Here is a 23,848-nt window from a genome sequence, read left to right on the forward strand (position 1 = left end):
AACGTCATCCCTGCCCTTGACCGCATGCTATCCACATACGGAATTCCACGACTGATAAAGTCCGACAATGGGCCACCATTCATGAGCCAGGACTTTGAGAACTTCTCCAAATACATGGGGTTTCAACACAGAAAAATAACGCCTCGATGGCCACAGGTTAATGGCATAGTCGAGAGATTCATGGCCAACGTCAAAAGAACACTACAAATAGCGGCCATCCTCAACAAACCATTTGAACAGGCCCTCTACCAATTCTTGAGGGACTACCGGCACACCCCTCACAGCACGACAGGGATATGTCCGGCCAACCTGATGTTCAGAAGACCAGTCAAAACTAAGCTACCCGAAGACCCCAGCCCTGCGGATGCAACTGTCATGCGCCCCTTCTATGTGAGGGTATGGGACCGATGGCGACGCAACCGTCATAGAATTGCTCCATTACGTTAGACTGCAAAGCTTTCAGCGGTCTAGTGTTTCTTTCCATCATGGCCACCGCCGGCTTTTTCAGTTGTGTCCAGCCAGCGGCGAGCGCGTTGCAACTGTGTTTCTTTCCACTTTGTTGCCTGCGCTCCGTTGGATGTTTTCCCTTGGCTCTGCTGAGCCCTCCTTTCCCTCGGCTCTCAGCTGCCCTACTCAGGTACTGCCTCTCTTTCTCCTTTCCTTTCTGGCTCCCCTTTTCTCCTCGTCTCCCCCCTCTTTTTGGCGCTCTTCTTGCTGTGCCGGCTTCAGCCTTGCCCATTTTTCTCTGGGCTCTTTTTCTTCTCTCCTTAGTTTTCACAAGGAATTGCAATCTACATCCTTAGCAACACCCTTTTCTCTGCGCTTAAGGTGTAGAGAAGTTCGATTCCATATACCTGCACTATTGGAATTATCGCATCGATCTCTGAAGATACATTGGTTTTTTTTGGCCGAGCGGCTTTTTCCCCTTTCTGGCGGCTGCGGATCCGGGATCTCTGGTTTCCGGATTTATTCCGGTAACCATTGTGGCGTTGTATCGCGGCCGACCATACCTGCATAAAAAGAAATCAACAGTGAGAGAAAGGAAGAAAACGAAGGCACCCGCGACCGAATCCTCAAGTGAGGAAGCGTGGGGGAAGTCAGAATCGGAGATAGAGGTTGACGTACCTGACAGCCTGCAACGCCATATTTCCCCCACAATGGCTACATCAGAACAGGTCCAAGAGCTGGTGGCGGCCGTTCAGTCTCTTAATATGGAGGTACAGAACTTAAATCAGGAGATGCAGAATATCAAGGCGGAGAATACTGTGCTCCGACAGATAGTGGCTAATCGAGAGCCTCGCAGTACAGACCTTCCTCCAATGCCACTGTCAACAGGAAAGTACGATGGATCATCAAGCATCTCAAAGAATAAGCCTGTAATATACAATTCGCCTTTCGCCCAACTACATTTTCTACCTTAGTAAGGTTGGTTTTCTTGTTTCCAATTTAACTGGGAACGCTTTGGCGTGGGCGAGCCCTTTGGTTATGGCTGATGACCCCGTTTTACGGGATTGGAGAGCATTTCTTGAAAAATTTAAACAAGCCTTTGAAAGGCCACAAATCAAGTATATGGCCTGTGAAGAGTTGTTAGAGGTCCATCAAGGGCAGATGGATCTCCTGTCTTACATTACCAAGTTCAAACAATTAGCTACAGAGGCTAATTGGCAGGAAGAAGCCCAATTCACTATCTTCCGAAGAGGACTTAAGGAGGAATTGAAAGATGAACTCGCGAGAATCCCACCCCCGGCCTCATTTGCTGAATTATTGTCTGTAACTCTACAAATTGAGCACCGCATAAAAGAACGAAAGCGAGAGAAGAAGAAGGGAAGAGGGACCTTTAGTCTCCCAGGTTCCGCATCCACGACTCCAGTATCCTCTGGTCTCCCTAAAGAGGAACCTATGCAGATCGGCACCATGAGAGTTCCCCTTACTTCGGAAGAAAGAAAGAGGCGCAGAGATGCAGGTCTCTGTATGTACTGTGGGTCTACCTCTCATTTGCTTCGCAATTGTCCCACCCAGACGTTCGGGAAACGCAGTGCCTCAAACCTAGGTAGGACCACAGTTCGAGGGTTCACTAACGGTCCCTATGTTACGCTATCAATTGCTCCTTCACGACAGATTGAAGATGCGCGCCTCATGGTGGTTTCCCTGCATCTGGCATGGGGAAATAAGTCTGTTGACACACTGGCACTCATTGATTGTGGCGCGGCTGGAAACTTTATGGACACCTTATGGGCCAGTAAGATGGGAATCCAGCGAGTGCAGAAGGAAGAGAATCTCAAGGTAGAAGGAGTGGATGGAACTCCTCTCTGTTCTGGACCCATTACCCATTTCACTGAGAACATTCAGGTTACCATTCAACAGCACAAAGAGGAGATTTCTTTTGATATTATTAGGGCAGCTCACTTCCCCATCATTTTGGGCATATCTTGGCTCTGTCGCCATAATCCGACTATTGATTGGTCCACCAATACCCTCAGTTTTCTCTCTTCCTACTGCAATCAATCTTGCTTGACATCACAGCGATATCAGACTGCCGTTTTGCAATTGTTAGAGCCTCAGACTCAGACCATACATTCAGTACCACCCCAGTTTTCCGAGTATGCCCAAGTTTTTGTTGAGAAGGTGGATCATGATTTACCTCCTCACCGCCCTGAGGACTGTTCTATTGATCTCGTCCCAGAAGCACTAGTACCGTTCAGTAGGATGTTTTCCGTGTCTCTTGAGGAGAAATCAGTTCTTCGCCAGTATCAGGATGCCAATCTCAAGAATGGATTAATTCAACATTCCAAATCACCTGCTGGGGCATCTCTATTTTTTATCACGAAAAAAGATTCAGATGAACTCAGACCCTGCATTGATTATCGTGGGCTCAATAAGGTCACCATCAGGGACAGATATCCCATGCCCCTCATATCGGACATTCTTGAAGCAGTCAAAGAAGAGGTGATCTTTACCAAGTTGGACCTCCGAAACGCCTACCACCTCCTGTGCATTCGTGCAGGAGATGAATGGAAGACCGCCTTTAGGATACCTTATGGGCTGTACGAATATAAGGTAATGCCCTTTGGTTTGTCAATGCGCTTGCGGTGTTCCAACGGTTTATGGATCGCACTTTTTCTGATTTATTGTTTCACTCAGTCATTATTTATTTGGATGAAATCTTAGTCTTCTCTAAGTCTGTCCAAGAGCATTCTACCCATCTACATGAAGTACTCAGACGTCTGCAAGATAATCACCTCTTGGTCAAACCTAGTAAATGTATGTTCCAAGTATCCTCGGTTCCCTATTTGGGATTCATTCTTTCCAGAGACATTATTCAGATGTACCTTAAGAAGACTTCAGCGATCACGGAATGGCCATCTCCTTCCTCGGTAAAGGAAGTTCAGAGGTTTTTGGGATTCGCCAACTTCTACCGTAAATTCATCAAGAACTTTTCTTCTACGGTTGTGTCCATCACTTCGCTTTTGAAGAAAGAGCAACTACCCTTTAGGTGGTCGTCCGAAGCTGAAGAAGCCTTTCGAATCCTAAAGGAGAAATTCAGTTCAGCTCCTGTTTTGAAGCAACCGGATCAGACCAAGAAGTTTATTGTTGAAGCCGATGCCTCGGCACATGCGGTGGAAGCGGTTCTTCTACAAGAGCATGAAGGGGTCGAACACTCTGTGGCATATCTCTCTAAGACCCTAACCTCCAGACAAAAGAATTATTCAGTTATCGAGCGAGAACTTCTGGCCATCAAACTAGCTTGTGAAGACTGGAGACATCTCCTACAAGGAGGAGTAGGCCCTTTCACCATAAGGACGGATCACAGGAAACTAAAATCCTTGTAAAACATGGAGTGTACTAATTCCCAGCAGGCTCGGTGGGCTCACTTCTTTGCCCAGTACGACTTCGAGATCACCTACTTCCTGGGCTGCCAGAATATAGTAGCCGATGCGCTAGCTCCTCGTTGGACCATTAAGGACGCCTCGTCTCTGCGCAAGGAAAAGATATTACACAAGGTCTTTTTTTTAAATTCTTTTATTTGTGCTTGATTCTATTACAAAGTAACAAAATCTTCACAAAATAGAAATGTTAAATAAAAACATTACATAAAAATGTTAAATAAACATTGCAATATACTTAACATCTGAATTTAAAATCATCATTCAATAAAAATGTAATTATAAGACATTTCCTATAACAAGGGACAAAATTTAACTTTGCAGAGAAAACGAGAAAGAAAAAGGGAAAGGAGTAAAGATTCAAACATACACAGTTTTGGAATGTAACATCAATAGTATATCACTTCGGCTGAATTGGTGAATTAGCTTATTTAGTTTATCAAGCAATGATGTTAGCATTGTTGTCTAGTTCCTTTTCTATCGATTTACATAGACTTGTTAATGAATATATAAGAGGTTTATGATTGCCTTGCATCATTCTGGCCCAAAGAAATACTAAGCAATCAGTAAAATTGATATTTACAAATTCCATAAGTAAAACAGTTCTTGATGTTTAAAATGAGGGCAGTATAAAATCAGATGCTTTAGTGTTTCGATAGTTTCAGTACACGTAGGAAATCTGCAATGCTTATTTACAACATTCATCTTGTAACCAGCCCAATTCGAAATTCTTTCTTTGGTATCTAAACGATTAAATTTGAACCGTAGGAAGACCTTACGGGTATGGTTACAAGGAAATAACATAATGTGATCATATCTCGGTATACGCTTTTGTGTGAATAGGTAATATTCCTTATAGAGTTTGTAAGATCCTATTTGATTGATGGTTATGCACCAATCAAGTTCAAACAGCTTTTATTTAGCATATGCAGGTCTAGTATGAACGTCATCCGCTGTGATATTGGCCTCATTGAGAATAACATGTATTCTTGACAAATATTGGACCATCAAGGTCGTTGGCATTAGGTCAATTGTTTGCTTCATCTCAACATATAGGGAGTTCGCCCTAGGAAAATTTTCGCAACATTTGTTAGGAGTCGCCATTTCCAGCGGGTGGATAACGCTACTAGACCCAGCTCATGCCTTAGAACTGCATTGGGAAATGTCATTGGAAGGGACATAGTACGTTTCAAGGCTGTCCCTTGCAGTTGGTCCAAGATCGTACCCATTTCAACCAGACATATATCGAGCGAATAGAGGATAACGCTTTCAATTTTCAACGTAAGAAACTCAATAAAAGGAGTTAGTGAAAACTTGCAGTATTTCGCATATATTACTTTTAACTGCGATGTGAGTGGTCTAATTTTATTATTTAGATGGTGAGTCCACAATTTGATGAAATTTTTCTCTGATAAATAATACCCTAGGTAGATCGTTTCTACAATAGAGGGGATGGTAGTTCGTATAATATGCCATTTCCAGTTCGCTTCGGGACGCCAAATTTCATTACTGCTGTTTTAGCAGGATTGGGCGTTAGGTTATGTGCTATTGCAAATTCTTCAAATAACCGTAGTTTAATTTGAAGGCCCGCCGGGGTGGGATCAAATAGTATAATATCATCTGCGAAGGCGAGCCATTTTAAACGAATAAGGCCGATTTTCACAGAGAACACATTTTTTGCATCCCATCCTTTTTCAAGATCTACAAGATATAAATTGAAAAAGGTAGCGGCTAAATTGCCACCTTGCTTTAAGCCTATTTCAGTGGTTTAGTTGTACGCCCTTCTGAAGTAAGCTTGATTTTATAAGAAGTATTGGTGTGTAGGGCTATAAACAAATATATTAGCACCGGAGGAATTCCCATTTCAGTTAGTTTAGCCCACAATAAGTTCCGTATCACAGTGTCGAAAGCTGAAGACATATCGATGAGGGCGATGTAAACCGGATTCGATGATGCTTTTTTTGCTCCTGCGATGGCAAATGCCATTATCATGGCATTAAGCGAGGTGCTCATTCCTTTCCTGAACCCAGTTTGGTATTTGGAGTATAGTTCGTGCATCTCGATTTGTTTTTCAAGATCGCGAAGAAGGAGAATTGCAAACAGTTTAGTTATAGTGTCAATTAAGGCAATGGGCCGGTAATTCTGTGGCAGGGCAGCATCTCCCTTTTTAAATATTGGTATGATGTTAGCCGAAAGCCATGAAGCAGGAATTATTCCCGAGTTAAGATTGGCCTGAAATTTGATATTTATGATCATTGCCCATAGATCCGGGTCCGCTTTATACAGGCATGGAGGGAAGCCATCAGGACCAGCTGATCTAGAATAGGTAAGTTTAGATATAGCCCACTTAATATCGGCAAGAGTCCAGTTTAAACGTGGAAGATCAAGTTTAAACGTGCAACAAGGTCTTTATCACAACTACGGTGGCCTTCCTCTCTCAGATAAAGACAGCCACTGCTCTCTCACCTCTTCGCGACTTCCCCTCATCTAGCTTCAAAGTCGAAATGAAGGACGGCCTATGTTTTGTCAACAAAAAGTTATATGTGCTGCTACCGGATCTACGCCTCAAGATGTTGCCGTGGTGTCATGACCATAGTACGGCAGGTCATCGAGGCATAAAGAATACTGAAGATCTAGTCAGGAGATCATTTTTTTGGCCTGAAATATCTTCAGATGTCAGAAGATATGTCCAATCCTGTGTCCAATGTGCTCATAGTAAAGACCACTACCAAAGCCCAATAGGACTCCTGGAACAGATTCCCCTACCTACTGCTCCATGGGAGCAAATCTCCATGGATTTCATAGTGGAACTTCCGGTCTCTCAAGGGCAGACCTGCATAATGGTCACTGTGGACTCTCTCACTAGGTTGGCTCATTTATCTCCATTTCCAGGTTTGCCTTCAGCATCCGAAATGGCAGAAGTCTTCATCCGGGATGTTTTTCGTCTACATGGATTACCTACGAAGATTATTTCGGACAGAGGGAGTCAATTTACCTCCAAATTCTGGAAAGCCTTATGTCACCAGTTGGGTATAGAACGAGCTCTCTCTTCAGGATTCCACCTGAAAACTAACGGACAAACAGAGAGACTCAATGGCACACTGGAACAATATCTACAGTGCTATGTCAATAACACCCAAGACAACTGGTATGATTTACTGCCCACTGCTGAATTTGCCTATAACAACTCTAAACATTCAGCCACCAAACTTAGTACCTTCTTTTGTACATATGGTCAACACCCCAAGGGTATACTGCCTGTGCTTTCCTCCAATACCATCTGTCCCTCTATCGATGCCCGATTACAGCAAATTCACAAAGCTCACAAGATCGCCGAAAAGGCTCTTGTTGAGGCCCGTGCTAATTACAAGGGATTAGCTGATCGGAAAAGAACAGAGGTCCCGCCTTTTGGGCCAGGGTCCAGGGTCTGGTTATCTACCAAATTTTTACCTAGGTGGATCCGCCCTTCCAAACTATCTCCTAGATTCATAGATCCTTACACTGTGGTATCCCGTATCAACCCAGTTACATTTCACCTTCGCCTACCCAAGAACATGAGTAAGATACATCCTGTTTTTCACTCTTCCTTGTTGCGCCCTGCCTCAGAGGACATCCCAACAATCCCTGTGAAACGGCACAAAGAGGATAAGGCTACCCAAGAAGAAGAGTATGAAGTCGCAGATATCAAGGACTCACGTTACCGCAGAGGGAGATTGGAATATCTTATATCCTGGAAAGGCTATCCATCATCAGAGGATTCTTGGAACCCAGTTCTAATGTTTGGGCTCCTCGTTTGGTGAGGAGGTTTTTCCGGGCCGGTGTTCGCCTGCACTGGAGGGGGGCACACGGTCATGCGCCCCTTCTATGTGAGGGTATGGGACGGATGGCGACGCAGCCGCCATATAATTGCTCCATTACGTTAGACTGCAACGCTTTCAGCGGTCTAGTGTTTCTTTCCATCATGGCCGCCGCCGGCTTTTTCAGTTGTTTCCAGCCGGCGGCGAGCGTGTTGCAACTGTGTTTCTTTCCACTTTGTTGCCTGCGCTCCGTTGGATGTTTTCCCTTGGCTCTGCTGAGCCCTCCTTTCCCTCGGCTCTCAGCCACCCTACTCAGGTACTGCCTCTCTTTCTCCTTTCCTCTCTGGCTCCCCCATCTTTCTGGCGCTCTTCTTGTTGTGCCGGCTTCAGCCTTGCCCATTTTTCTCTGGGCTCTTTTTCTTCTCTCCTTAGTTTTCACGAGGAATTGCAATCTACATCCTTAGCTACACCCTTTTCTCTGCGCTTAAGGTGTGGCGAAGTTCGATTCCACTTACCTGCACTCCTGGAATTATCGCATCGATCTCTGAAGATACATTGGGGTTTTTTGCCCGAGCGGCTTTTTCACCTTTCTGGCGGCTGCGGATCCAGGACCTCTGGTTTCCGGATTTATTCCGGTAACCATTGTGGCGTCGTACCGCGGCCGACCATCGCTGCATAAAAAGAAATCAACAGTGAGAGAAAGGAAGAAAACAAAGGCACCCGCGACCGAATCCTCAGGTGAGGAAGGGTGTGGGAAGTCAGAATCAGAGATAGAGGTTGACGTACCTGACAGCAACACCACTAGAACAGGAGTCCAGAGACAGAGATGAAGTCGCGAAGGCCAATATGAAGTACGTGGCGAATCAACTGTGGAACTAGGAGACCAGGTGTGGATGCATCAACCAAAACAACGGAAATTAGGATGCCACGTTTGCAAAGGAACCGCTGACAGTGATGCAGAAGAAAGGAACGATAATCACGGCACAGAAAAAGGACCACTCCTCAGTAACCCGCAACGTCTCACACTTCAAGCGCATGAAGACCAACCCTGAAAGCGCATGGGCCAGAAATGAATGCAGCGATGAGGGAAGACAACGAGACGAGCCATACTTGGGGGACAGCAAGGCCTCTGAGGGTGAGGACAGCAGGCTGCACAATGCCGAGACCGAGAGAACTCCTCGGAGCTCAGGAAGGCCACAAAGAAGTTGCATAAAACCTCAGAGAACTCATTGAAGAGATGGAGTGAGAAGAGGCAAGGACCAAGTGTGCTATAAAAAGGGGAGATGTCAGGTCGCCCTGACCGAAACATCACCCACCCACATCGTTGTGTGTGTGGACGGCCGTTGCGGTCCTTTTCCCTGGAAGGGAAGTGACGTTGGGGTAGGGAGGGGGTTGAGGGATTTCCTGGCAGTTAATACTGTGTTAAAATAAAGACAAGTTCTAAGGCTCCCGGCTCCCGTGTCCTTGTCCCAATAACGGTTGAGAGGTCCGTGCAAAACCTCACAGGAGGGGTCCTATTAATCAGGGGCAGCAGTCCCCATTCTAGTAGAAAGGAGTTTTATTTTACCCCTTCCACATCTACTCTTACAACTTTTCCGCTACTAGAATCCACAAGTTCTCATGCTCTTCACTTTTTAGCAAACCTTCTTCAAAGGCACATCAGAGCACCACACACCGTGGGTCATAATAAGCAGCGCTCAGATGCCTGAGGGTTGTAGTGCTATATAAGTGCAAATTATAATAATAATTATTATTATTATTATTATTATTATTGTTATTATTATTATTATTATTATTACTACTATCTCATTTCAACATTAACATCTACACCCATGCTTATGATAGGAGGTTTAAGCAGTGCAGTGGGCAAAGCAAATATCTGACTAATTACTGTCTTTAGGGCATTTATCCAATTTCTCTTCTTCTAAGCACTGACCAAGTTTTAGAATGGCACCAAAACACATCTATCAATACCTGTGATCAGCTTTAGAGCATTGAATGTCCTCTATATCTATAGTCATCTCGTCTATATTACATTCCACCGATACAGAGATAGAAAATACCCAGATTCATAGCCCAGAACTCTTGAAAGAGCAACATATCACAGGAGTTCACAGATTCAATAACATCTGCAATATCTATCTGCAAGGCCAAACAGTAGTTGAATTGTGTTATTCTCTGACCTAGCCCTAGCCTCATTGTTATCTGCATTCCAAATCCTCACATTCTACCATGGTGGAGCTTAACAAACATAAGGGTGTCAACTGCTCAATATTTACACAGCTGCTTTCATCCAACGCAGAATCAAAGTTACTTTTATGCATGCTGCCTCAGGGGTCAATGATTATCTTCTTGACTAGATAAATTACATATGTATTTGACGTTGGAATCTTGGAAACCACAAGGTCCAGCTTTTCCATCAGGGGACTTTCACTTCCAAAGTTATGGATGAAGTCCTGAAAACCTTCTTGACATCTCTGCTTTCAAAAAAAGATGTAAACTGGATTCATTATAATGTCTCCTACGTTCCCCACAAATCATGTACTCAATAAAATGAACTTTTGCACAAGGCGACGATCCTTAAACCTGTGAATCATTGATTTATTTATTTACTTGTTCAGTGTTTGTATCAACGCAAAAGCCCTGAGGCATGCGAGAAACCTGAGAGTGTTCTCACATTTACTCCCCTTGTATCCTCTCTGCAGGTTGCCAGGGAAAGGCCATCACTTTTGGATGTTGACCCGGAGGGTGGAGAAGCGAGGCACGATCACCTGGGTGACGGTTTCTTGAGGATTGGGAAAGAGATGTTCTCAGGAGAGACACTGTTGTAGAGGAGGAGCCAAGTACCTCAACCGGAAGTCCTGCCCCCATTCTGCCTATATGTTGGCAGCCGGAAATTGCAACATGCGCAAAGCCAATAATGGTACCTGTACCACAAAGAGTCCTTTAAACAAGGTATCCATTGAGAAAACTCAGATCTATGTGATCACTGCGCTGCCCGTAACTGAGACGGCCGAAAATGCCAACGCCAGTTACGGAGCGGTGCAGTGATCATATCGATCACTGTGCCCGTCCCCCCAGCTAGCATTACCTTTCCCAACCACCCCCACCCCACTTACCTTTAGGGCAGCACACTTCTGTGTGTGCCGTCCGGACTATGTGATCCCTGCAGTGTCAGCCCTTCCCACTAACGTGCGTTAGAGCTGACGCTGCAGGGTGCATTTTCTTTTCTTTTTTTTTTCTTACGCGTCCCCCTTTCCAAAATGGGAAGCGGGGGATACCACTGCAACCCCCGACTCCCTTTACTACACCCCAGTAGAGCGGGGAACACCCCCACAACCCCTGCTCTGCTTGGGCGCAGTAAATGTCACCCTCATTTTGTGCACCTCCAAAGTCGCAGTGACTGCGGGGGCGCACAAGTGAGGGTGACATTTTGGTACGATACCAGAAACCCCTATATGTATCCACAAAGAAATTACAGTCTTCTGAAGGAAGTTCTGAAAGAAGTGTGAAGATGAATGAAAGAGAAGACTGGTGACATCACATGAAGCAGAAATGACGCACTCAGAAGAGATACCAATGAAGAGAGGATATAGACCTTATAGAATCTGATGGCGAAAAGAATTGAGCAACATTTCATGTGCGGAATGAAGATTGCACGTGCGGCGAAGCACTGAAGAAAATGCAAAGACATTTCATAGATGTACAGATGCAGTAACGCAAGTAGACAAAATAATCATAAGGCTGGCTATATGTAGTGAATAGATTGCAGGCGGTGCCGCCAATATATGTAAATGTGTATAGAATCTGGATGTTCCACAACATCAAGCTTGGACCACGTGAATGCAAGGACTGGAAGTGTGGTGCAGCAGAATATAGCTGACGATGAAGGACAATTCGAGAAGGCTTGCCTGGCCCAGTGTCAAGAGTTGGGGCCGCCAAGAACCTGGTTATCTACTCAAGAAGATACAATGAACGTGAGAAACGAGCCAAACTCCTGTTATAGGTGTAACGGAAACACACTAGAAGTGCCAGCTTTTGTTCATTTAATAGTATTAAATATAATGAACGAGCTCAAAACGTGGTCTCTAGTCACATTGTCAGATGAAAATAGACTTTGGGGTGAGCTGCACCGAGACCAGAAGATAAGGCCATGCCTTCACTCCCTTTTATTCTCAGGCACAGTGAGCCTCTGCAAGGCCAAGTTTAAATACTAATTGACTGGCAGACAGCTAGAGTGATGATGGATGTTGGGCTAATTGGGTGGGGAGGCATGACCAAGCCTGGGGTGCCAACTTGCGTGCTGCTAGCGAGTGGAATATTACAGAAGGGTAAAAGCTGCCAACCAATTGTAGAGGGCCACTTAGCAAGTAGCCCTGTAGTTTGAGAAGCCAATAGAACATGCTGGCTTGCACTTGGGGTAGGCTTAGTTGTCCTCCTGACCTTAGAGACCCAATCACGATCCTCACCCTTATAGAAAGTATACTTTGATGTTCCCTTTAAGACTATCACATCCCCTAATAGGTTTTCTTATTTTGCCACGTAGTATGACGTCACGTATGATGAATGTTTAGTATAATGTTGTGTTTTTTCATGTAATACTTCGAGGAACTCTTGAGAGTAAATACTCTACGGCATCCGTTGATGCCCGTTGTACTCCCTGTTTCAACAACTGTAATTAAAACAGCCATGTTTTTGCCAAACTTCCTGAGTCGGTCTGATTATTGATGTATGAGTAATATCTGCATCTCCATCCATCTCAGATACTGTTACCACGTCTTAAAGGACCTCCGGGTTCACATGGCAGCAGAGGATGGTTAAAAAGGCCCATCAACCAGTAGGCTTTTAGAATTTTGGAACATCGGCCGGCCTCCGCCATTTAGTTGGAGGATCGCAAAGTTTCCTGTGCAGAGCGGCCAATATAGAAATCTTACAAGAACAGACAAAACAGGTGGGATGGGTCCCTCCTTCACGAAATTCCTCCTGGTTTCCACAGGCGCCAAGCAGACCGAAGGCGATGGTGGCTGATTGGAGGAGGAGATGCTCCCGAGGATCAGGAGCTGAAAGGCGAATGGTGAGTAGATTGAGGGGACTGGCAAAATAAGGGAATGGGGATTGTGTTAAAAGTATAAAGTAACGGGGGTTGATTCATATATAACGAGGAGCGTCAAAAAAAGAGCCCAGACTCCTAGTTCAAGGAGCTTTTAGAAGGAGTAATTTCAAAACCCTGTTGGGTACTTAGGCGGCACATAGACAGGTCTCTGAGAGGAAATGATTCAAACTCTAGTCCATGGCGGCCATGTTTGTATAGTATTTTCTTTCTGTGAACGAGACACTGCGTAGCAATCTATTCTTGGAAAGAAAGTAGTTTAGATTAGCCCCATCTCAGCACATAGGATGGGTACTAATAGCGTTAAACACCCGTTTCAAGGACTGGAGCGGGTGGTAAAGTCCTAGGGCTGTTACCACCTGTTCCAGCCCTTGGAACCGGTGGTTAACGCTTAATTATTAGCACACAGCTTCCAATATAGACCCCCCCTCATCCAATCAGAATGCTCAGAATGCAATCTATCATCTCGCTATAAAGCTCTCTCCAAACATTCTATTTTGATATGCAGCCTAAAAGCATCGACTTTCCTCGCTTGTCCTTGTGCTTATATTCTGGGAGACCTTCGGAGGGGACATGATTCCTTGGCATCTTTCCCTGCCCCAATTACAGCCTCTAGCATTAACTTGGGGGTGGGTCATTATCCTGCCATCGCGACCCATCCCTCGGTCAAAAAGGGCTCATTATATTACCTGGAGGTGCGAGGGATCCGCCAGTCAGTACTACATACAAGTGTGGAATTATGCATGCATGGCAAAAGTGTAATCATGTCAAATTTAAACGGAAAAGCAAATAGCATTATTGTTAAAGTGCACACATTATGAAAGATAGTTTTGTTAGATAGACATTGAAGCGAATTCATACCCATCTCTTGCTGAGTGTCCAGCCATGTTGCAAAATGTCTGAACCAGTGGCAACAAAATGAAGCCAACACATTCTGCGCCATTTTGCTGCCCCTGCGTCAAGGACTGGCGCATTTTAATTCAGCCCATAATACAGCAGGATCATTGCATTTGGCCAAATATAAGGGGAAAAAGCTTTACAGCATTTATGTTGATTGTGTTATTTGCAATGGAAAAAAATAGAAATAAATGGTGTGTCATCCCACATGAATAGCGAAACTGTGCATGTTTTGTTTACGCGCAATTTGCATGAAAACCTGATCACTTATTGTCCCATCATGCATGCACCAAAAATCATGCAAAAAAACATGTTTGTGCCAGTTTCAGATCTGTAAGCAAAGCTGACGGGAGAAAAACCTGTCCGCCCCATTTCCTATTACAGAAGCAGCAAGCACCGGGCAACATGGATTTGCTGGATAGTCTGTATTGGAAAGCAAGGAGGGCACTGTTCAGGATGTCTCAAGACTCTGTTTAAACAGCATCGGCACCAGTCGATCTGTGTCAATGCACCACTACATCAAGGCCTTCCAAATGAGTCACGCACAATGACATCTGTATAGGGTCTGAACCAGATGCAGCTTCACGGATCAACAAAACAGGGTGTGGGGATGCAGTGCTAGTGTTCAATCTTCATAAGTGTACGTTACATTTCATCCATTTCAATAGTCTTGGTGCTCTGGGTCAGTATTTGGCTACAGCCGTGTCTCGGGAGGATAGCTCAGGGGCAACGTGCTCGACTTAGAGCAAAACATCACGGAGCAACATATGTCTGCGCTTAGAAACCTCTGAGTATTAAGCGCCTAATAAATAACAAATCATATCATTCTACAGAAAACAGAGCTCATTAAAGACAATGAGAGACCCACTGGCCCTCTTATCGGAATGCCCTGTTATGAACAAATCATACAACTCAAATTTAGGTTTCATTTTGATGGTTTATAGTGACATTGTCAAATTACATAATCTCGAATGCAAAAATGTCGAAAAATTTTGGCCGAAAAAAAAAAAGTCGAATGTCATTTTTTTTAAATGTTCTGTTCGAAATGGGGGGCTCCCCTTCAACTCCACTTTAAAAAAAAAATGTGAACCCCTTTTTTAACGCATGAAAGCAACAAAAAAAACCATGTAAATTCAAAAAATAACATATTAGACTTTTTTTTCTGCCATTTTTTTTTTACATTTTTGTCATTCGACGTTATGGATTCGACATATTAACTGGACACCCATTTTGATGTATGAGTACATCTCTTTTTTTATAATTCATCAAAACATATATCAATGTTGTAAAAAAAACACTTTACAATTAAATGTCATGTATTTCATATGGCATCTGTTAAAAAAATAATGTTTTGGTTACAAAAACACAAAATTCCTTAAAAGAACAGTTCGTCTTAAGGAGAAAAGACAATTTAGAAATGGCGCTGAATCGTCTGTCCTATTAACACCCAACGCGTTTCGGATGAAAAGGTTACTGACCAATCATGGAGGGAGTGAGCACAGATTGACTGAACATTAAAAATGCATGTTGCACTTTTTCACGTATAAGTAAACAAACTGTTGAAATATGTATGCATTTGTGCCCGGGGAAAGGTATTCAGCCAATCAGGTGGCTGGAAAAGCGGGCAAGAACATACTGTGTATCACCTGCATTATCCTGCCACCCGAGGCACGATCTTGATAGTGGGGAAGCAACAGGGAGACTCTTCCTGTTGCCTCACCATTTCCCCACTGTTCCCGCACCCCCAAAGACATCCTGCACCCTTTCCTCACCCCACTCCCTGCCCCCCACTCACATGCTGAACCGGGGCTTTGTGCATTGGTGCCAGTGCTCCTCCCAGCTGCAGCTGCCATGGAAATAGAAAAGTGACTATGTCCCTGTCCATATGTCACCTAGGCTCAGGCTGGCGGACCGCTATCGGCCCTGTATGCCCCCCTGAGTGAGGATAATATGAGGGTCCCTGGGCAGGTACAGCCCAGGGAATGGGTGACTATTGCTATTCGCATAGTAGGTTTGCTAACCCGGGGTATTGATTGCGCAATCCCAGGAGCCATTGCTGGAAAGAAAAAATATCCTCACCAAGAGCAGCCACTATGGGTGCGGGATCAGTGCACAGACCTTATTCCAATTCCACGATTGACGAGGGTGGGTGGTGAGGCTCAGCGTGCCGAGGCACCATTTGACAAGGAGAGGTGAGTGTATGCTTGGGTAGCTGAGGGTAGGGAGGAGTAGGGACAGGGGAGTAGCAGAGCAAAGCAGGGAAGATGACAGGCGGGTGTGAGCAGTGGAGAGCTTGTGGCAAGGACAGAGAGATGCACCCTGCATTTTCAGCAGTCTGATTGGCTGCTGCTCCTGCCCAGATCGCTCATTCTTTTTTGAAGTAATTTCTTAGTGCATGTCAACCTATCTTCCAGAAAGAGTTGCTGCTGAAGCCCATTATACAGTAACAAAAAGATTACCCGTAAACTTTGTGTGCGTTTTTATGCATGCTAAGTGGCTGCTTAATTTTTTGACTTTGGTTATCGCTTGTTGGCAAACGCCAGCTCACTCATTTTGGAAAATAGTCGGACTTCATCTATGTTCAGAATCTGCATTCAGGTTCTATTTAATGCTAAGTGACCTAGAAAGAAGTTATTCCCACCATTAAACAAAAGCATTGGCAATGTCAACTGTGTTGGCTTTTGTGTAGGCATGGGAAAGGCAATGGTCAGGCACTCATTAGTGCCCATTGATGGTGGCAATTGCAAAATGGTGCGAGTACTTCGGCATATAGTAGCAGTACCTGGCAAATGCCTTATACGTATACACAAGCTAAACCTGTTGCTTTGCCAATGTTTGTGTTTAACACGACTTCAGCGAAGTACAAGCATAGTACATACACATCGATTGGCTAAAGGCAGACCATGTTAAGACCTTTTTTATTACACCAGGAGCGCCTTCACAGCTCTATTAAAGTCATTCACTTTCAGAAGACTGCTTTCAAAAACCACTGGCAGGCATCCAAAGTTTGATCGTAAGGCTGGATAAATGTAGATCAAAGAGCTCAAAGGAAGATATGTTTTGGGCGGGGCGGGGCGGGCCAGGAAGTGTGTGGAATTGCCACAGAGATTAGCATGAAGTCGTTGGGTGCTAAATAGCAAAACAACACCTACACGAATTGCATCCATCCTCACATGGTATTGCTCCCTTGCTGTACTGTAATGCACATCATTTTGCCAGAAATTCTGGCGCACAGGTGGCGCTGAAGCACCACTGGATAGCCAAAACGAATCAACTTCTACCATTAGACCTTTGTGGCTGCATGGGTTAACTCAAGGCGAGCAAGACTCATGAGAGCAGCATGCCACTCATGCAGACGTTTTGTGACAATGGGATTGGGTGAAATATCTTTCCCCGGCTCACCACTAGCTCAAAGCTGGGAAATCATAATATTTCGGGTTGAAACACCAGTCATTTCTGCAGCTAAAGTCTGTAGTATTGCTTACATCTATTATTTTGCGAATCAGTTAGTGGAAAACTCAGCCCACCCGAATTGTAGGTGGTTTGACTTCCCTTGAGAATTTTTCAGCAATTCAGATTAAAAAGTGTGAGCTTCAGTCAAGACAAGCTCCTGCAAAGGAGGGATGACGGACATCACCCCCAGGGCCCTGAGTATGCCCTACACCCCCACGAGGGACTAGCCATCCCCGCCCCCTCACCATAATGGCATGGTGCCATGTTTATTGTTCCTGCACAGCTGCTCCAGAAATAGAATCAAATTAAACATATTTTCAATGCAAAAGCATAGACATAGAAAAAATACTGCTTTTCATTTCTGGTGTGACTGAGAGCTCGCCCTTGAAATACAAAAAACTGCAGGGTGCCCATGAATCTTCGCTGCAGGAGGACACACGTAAGAGGAGTTGAGAGGTAGACAGAGTGCTAGCGGTATAAGGGGGCTGTCTTTATAGGGGAGACGTTTGTGATGGTGAACGGCTGCTGAGTACCCTGCAAATATTCATAACCCGCTAAGTATTTAGAAAAGTGGTCCATGAGCGTTTGTGGGTCACTGTGGGGGCACTTTGACCACATATATCCATATTCACTGAGGCACGCTCTTGACACCTTCTTGACAGGGGGCTTAGATTTCCCCTGAAGGCTGACATCCCATGAGTTCCATAACAAAGTTGATTTGATTTGAAGTTCATTTATTTGCTGTACTATGTCCTATCAAATGTGCCAATCATTGCCCATCTATTCTTTCTATTGTTACATGGCACCGATACAAATTCAATCAAGAAAATGTATTAACTAGTCCAATATTTGTTTGGTATATGGCGAGAAGAGACGTTCTGTTTTTGCGCTGGGGAAGTATTGCTTATCTCATCTTTTAACCTGAGTGCAAGAAAATACTTTGGCCTTGGCATTTGGAAAACCTAAAGTCTCACAGGCTAATGCTGGCACAGGTGCCCTCCGTAATCTCTTTATTCCGCATCTCGTGTGTGGTGCCAAGCAACTTAGCAGTATTTGGGAACGAGAGCTTTGCAGGGCTTTGGGTAATCGCCCTGACACGCACTGCTGAGAATCCCCGACTATTAATTACCAGGTACAGGTTTAAATGGAAATGTTGTGAATAGAATAAGCGACACACACTCCACTTAACCACACCGCCATGCTAAGGGGAGGCACAAGTTAACCCTCGAACTCTTTTTGTGGTGCAAACAATGCCATTTTGAAACTTTTGTTAATTGCATGTAAGGGGGTCATTCATAAAGAAAGTGATGGCAAACCGAGACTCTAGTAGTTTGCACGTGGGCTCATTAATAATAACACAACGAAAGGGGGCACACAACGGTTGCAGAATGGGTGCAAAGGGTGTTTTGGCTCGCAAATGAAGAATTAAAAGGCTGATGTATACTGCCACACACAACATGATTCTACATTATGCAGCACAAACCTGTCACAACACACACACAATGGACACACAGACATAGCTGAGAGGAAATGACACATCGACAAAGGAAGCCGTCACTCACGAAAATATGACACAATTGTGCACATCCCAAGAGACGATAGCAAAACAGCAAGTATGCACAGCGCAGCTGTCAGGTGCGCTTGCGGCACACACAATGCAACAGTTGTCACAACGAAACACACGTTGAACATTAGGCAGAGAAGAACAGTGAGTACAGTACCACAGACAAACCTGAACCACCTGAACCGCCAACATTAGCTCCTCGACCCAGAATTACCTACACGTCCCTCTTCCTCATCCCAGTACGTAAGTACAGCAGTGGCAATATACACATGTAGCAGGAGCATATGTGTCATGTTCGTGTTTTCTTATTGTCTGTGGTACTGTACTCACTGTTCTTCCTGCCTAATGTTCAACGTGTGTTTCGTTGTGACAACTGATGCATTGAGTTACCTACGAGGCACCTTGCCTCATAGGTAAGTACTGGGATGAGGAAGAGTTGGATTAGGAGTAATGAATATTACAGGTAACTAAGCCAGGTATTGCAGCCACATCCCTCTACCTCGTCCCAGTACTTGTGTATGAGGCAAAGTGCCTCATACACAAATACGGTGACGAGGAAGAGTAGGACTTGGAGTAATGAAGATTACTGGTAATTAATCTGAGTATTCACCACACACACACCGCGCCACCCATACATTTACATGTGCATCCTTTCACTATGCACTCACACGCACACCCCGGCAGCCAGACATACATCATGCACACATTCACTCCTTCACATATACACATGCACGCACACACATTTACACAAAATACATGTTCTTACTTTTGAATCCATTGATCCAGAAGAGGGAACGAAACCTCCAGTGCAGCAGGAACGCTCGTTCCTGTCATGGAGCTGAAGGCCTCCATGTCACGGTGTGCAGGGGACCCCCTATGACTTCAAAAAGAAATAGTTTATTTTTGAAGTCACTCTGCCTTCATAAAGAAAGAATTTCCATTACGGAAACAGTTACCATAACAGAAATGATGTATGAAGGTAGAAGGACTTCAAAAAGAAATTATTTTTTAAGTCTTAGGGCTCCCCCCACCCTGTGACATGGTGGCCTCCAACCTGGAACATCCATGTCATGGAGCGGGGGTTAGGGTTATAATTGTAAAAAATAAATAGTTTTGAACCTTCATAAAGAAATAATTTCCGTTACAGGACCGTATCAGAAAAAAATTCTTTATGAAATCAAAGTGACTTAAATAAAGGTTTGCTTTCTGAAGTCCGGGGGTCCCCCGCCAGGACATATGGCACCTCCCCACTGCCACGCACCTGCACCTCCCCACTGCCCCGTACCACAGAGGCTGGGGTGGGGCTCTGCTACACTATTGGGTACAGTGGGAGGTGGTGGTGTATGAGGAGCCAGTGGTGCAGAAAGAGCTGGAAGGGGGAAGTAGAGGCAGCTGGAGAAGAAGCGAGGAAACAAAGGTTGTAGGAGGGGAAGTCACTTGTAGATGCAGGGGAGGTGGTGAACCTGGAAGGGGGAAGGAGAGGCAGCTGGAGAAGAAGCGAGGAAAAAAAAGGTTGTAGGAGAGGAAGTCACTTGTAGATGCAGGGAGAGTATCAGAAAGCCAGTGGGAGAACATGAGCATATGTGTGTCAGGGCAGAGTAGGAGGAAGAACGGGCGCCTGGCAGATGAGGCCTAGACAAGGTCCAGGATGAGGCCCACTAACACAATTGAGTCTCAGTAGGGAAGCGGTAAAAGGAGCTGGAAGGGAGTGGGTTCAGGACCTTAAATCAGAGTAGCTGCTGGCACTCCAATAATCAAATCACCTGAGCAGTGCCCAGACCAACCTGGCTAAGTGTCCTCTGCTTTTAATAAACCCATCTGCAAACTTGCAAGATTACTAAAGATCACTCAGTGCCCAAATGAGAGGGATGCTGGATCGGAAGGAGATAGGGGGCTTTCACGAGCTAGGGTACACCTTCACCCAACCTTCTTCTTGCATATAATCTTGAAGGTTACATATTGCGGGTCCAACTCTTCTTCAGCACCAGTCCCCATAATTATGAAATTCCAAAAAGTTCCAAAGCAAAGCACCTACTCACCGGCTTCTCTGTGGACATTATGGAGGACATCTTCACTGGGCTGATGGAGCCAAAGTTTCCTAGGAAGCAAAAGGAATATTGCATTGTTTAATGAGAAACGTAACTGCTTCTGTGGAACTCAGTGCAGTAAGTGGCAGTAGGGTTAGAGGCGGGGCAACATCTCTTGGCAGTGGGAGTCAAGTGGTAGTCTTGGGGTGCACTGCTTTTGATGTGCCTCCTTCTCCTTGTGTTTCTTAACCGCAGGCTCTGACCCCTGCCGGTAGGCTGCCTTCTGGGGTCAGGGCATGCGATCAAGAAACTAAAAGAGAGTGGGGAGCACCAAAATCAGTGATAAGAGTGCCTGTCTCCTCTTTAGTTTCTTCAAGAGAGGTGCCAACCCCTTCAGGCTGTCTGCGGGTTTGACGCCTCTGATTAAGAAACAAAAGGAGATGCATGGGCAATGGTATCATTATTTTGGTGATCCCATCTCTCCTTTTCTCTTATCAGGAGTGCCGACCCCTTCAGGGAGCCCTTTAACCATGCGACCCTTGTGATGGAGATGATTGGCACATTGTTGTGATGTCACCTTTCACTTCATTCCACCCGGAGTGAGGAATGTTCGGTTTCCACACTTTCCACCAGGAACGCAACCAGATTCTCCCAACCGCCCTCCTCACCTCCGGGGGCCGACCAACGACACTCACAGACCTGGTACATCCACAGATTCACAGGATGGCATAAGATCAAAAAGTGAACAGTTTCCTGAAGAGAGATACCACGCCAGACACACAAGAAAGAGCGAACCCTGTCACACCAATGGAGAAAAACCTGCCAAGGGCCTTTCGAAAAGGAATCGCAAGATTATCCGCAACTTCAGCGACGACTTCATCTACTATTGATCACATATTAATTTAATAATTCAACTTAACAACTATCCCACCCCTGCTTACCCTGTTTCCCCCCCCCCTCTCCGTTCCCTTTTTTCCCATAGATAAGGAGATGTTGTGATGTCACCTTTCACTTCATTCCACCCGGAGTGAGGAATGTTCTGTTTCCCCACGTTCCACCAGGAACGCAACCAGATTCTCCCAACCGCCCTCCTCACCTCCGGGGGCCGTATAATAAAGCTCCCTCCCCAAACTTATTTAGCCTCAGTATCTTTTATTACACACATCTACCCTAACCGACTTAAAGCCCTTGTGGTATGCCAACAAACCTCCACACCAACCTGAGATTTATATTTGGTTGGGATTTCAGTTGCATATGTTTGTTGCTTTTTAATAAACATCCACACAAGGTTATGTCACCCCTGGCCAAACAGGGCCAGGTAACAAGGTGTTACATTAACCACATTAGCACATGTAGGAAAGAAGTTAATAACATATGCAGAGCAAGGGATATGAAAAGAGAGTTTACTCAATGTGTAAAACGTATGTGTGTGTGTAGTGCTTGCTATTTGTTACTGTATCACTTACCTGCAGGTTGCTGGCGGAACCAAGGTCACTGGAATAAAGGGGGACCTTAGAATGTTCAAGGAAACACGACAATGGCAAGGTCACCCCTTCAGTGACCAAGAGACAATGGACTGGCCTGAGGGGCTGAAGAAGGGAAGCAGCATGCTGAAGATGGAGGGGGGGCGGCGTGGTCTTGAGCTCCCACGGGCATGCAGGAATTTTCACATGCCAGGCCACGTAGCCCAGCAGTCACTCGGTGAAGAGAGAGAGCCCTGGGATGCATGTGCAGTGTGTCCCAAGTGAAGACTAAGGCCTGCACCGTGTGTGTCACGTCCCAGACAGAAGGAGCAGTGTTGCCCCTAAGGCACTGCAACCCACAGCCACATGGGTTGTAACATATTTGAAGTGGCCTCGTGGGTAAAGGAAGATACTACGCCAGTACTTCGTCAGGTATGTTTATTCCAGTATACCAGGTAAGTTACAAGCATGTTAGTTCCTGACATAGGCACTGGCCATCCACGCACACCAGCTTCCAGAGCTAACTGACTACAGACACTCAAACCCCAACCTTGCATAATGACCTCACCACATTCCACTTACCATGACCCACACTAGAGAGCAAGCTATAACACACCTCCTCCCATTACCCAACAAAACCACAAAAGAAAAGGATAAGGTGGAAGGAAACCATACGACCCACCTCACTCACGACATACAGAACATTCCCCTACTAAGCACACATGTGGCCAGCATGCACCCCAATAGAAGAATCCAGCATGAACAAAGCATTATCCACAAAGCAAACCATTATCCACACTGCACGTTCCCATACAAACAACCAGACACACCACTGGGAATGAACAGTTCAAACCTTCCAAATCCAAGTTCGAAATACAAACTTCTCAAGTACTAACAGAAAATCCAGACCTTCCAAGTCCTAAATACAAAGTTCCCAAGCACTAACAGGAAATCCAAACCTTCCAAATCCAAGTCCTAAATACAAAGATCCCAAGTACTAACAGGAACTCTGAACCTTCCAAATCCAAGTCCTAAATACAAAGTTCCCAAGTACTAACAGGTAATCCAAACCTTCCAAATCCAAGTCCTAAATACAAAGTTCCCAATAACTAACAGGACATACAAACCTTCCAAATCCAAGTCCTAAATACAAAGTTCCCAAGAACTGACAGGACATCCAAACCTTCCAAATCCAAGACCGAAACACAAAATTCACAAGAACTAACAGGAAATCCGAACCTTACAAATCCAAGTCCGAAATACAAAGTTCCCAAGTACTAACAGGAAATACAAACCTTCCAAATCCAAGTCCTAAATACAAAGTTCCCAATTACTAATAAACTACCCATAATAACGGGAAACTCGTACTCTGAAGAAAATTACACCATTATACCAACCACATCTCCTCTCCTTTGATGGCAAACATGAAAAACCATAAATGAATGGAAGCTGGAAACAACATGATGCCACAAAAGAAAACACAGCCAGAACAGCAACCTGCCTAAGCAGCAACCCGCCACCACCATGCTGTGTTACACACCACTACACACCTCCAGAAAACAAAACAAAAAAACATGCACCCAAAGAACATGCCCCAACCAACATACCCCCCCCAAACAAAACAATGGGGGAAAAAGGACCCACGCAAAACCA

At 45.0% G+C, this 23,848-nt stretch overlaps 1 protein-coding gene across 2 annotated transcripts in view; it reads right to left on the minus strand.

Moving 5' to 3' along the window:
* The window catches only part of ADGRD2 (adhesion G protein-coupled receptor D2), a 1,057,913-nt gene that overhangs the window by 88,103 nt on the left and 945,962 nt on the right, over window positions 1-23,848 (minus strand). For both annotated transcript variants that reach the window (XM_069609449.1, XM_069609450.1), the window contains exon 24: window positions 20,745-20,803. In XM_069609449.1, the coding sequence (XP_069465550.1) occupies window positions 20,745-20,803 (59 nt within the window). The remainder of the gene's footprint in view (window positions 1-20,744; window positions 20,804-23,848) is intronic.

This window comes from Ambystoma mexicanum, chromosome 8 (genome assembly GCF_040938575.1).
Source record: "Ambystoma mexicanum isolate Mex_15411 chromosome 8, UKY_AmexF1_1, whole genome shotgun sequence".
NCBI classification, from domain to species: domain Eukaryota; kingdom Metazoa; phylum Chordata; class Amphibia; order Caudata; family Ambystomatidae; genus Ambystoma; species Ambystoma mexicanum.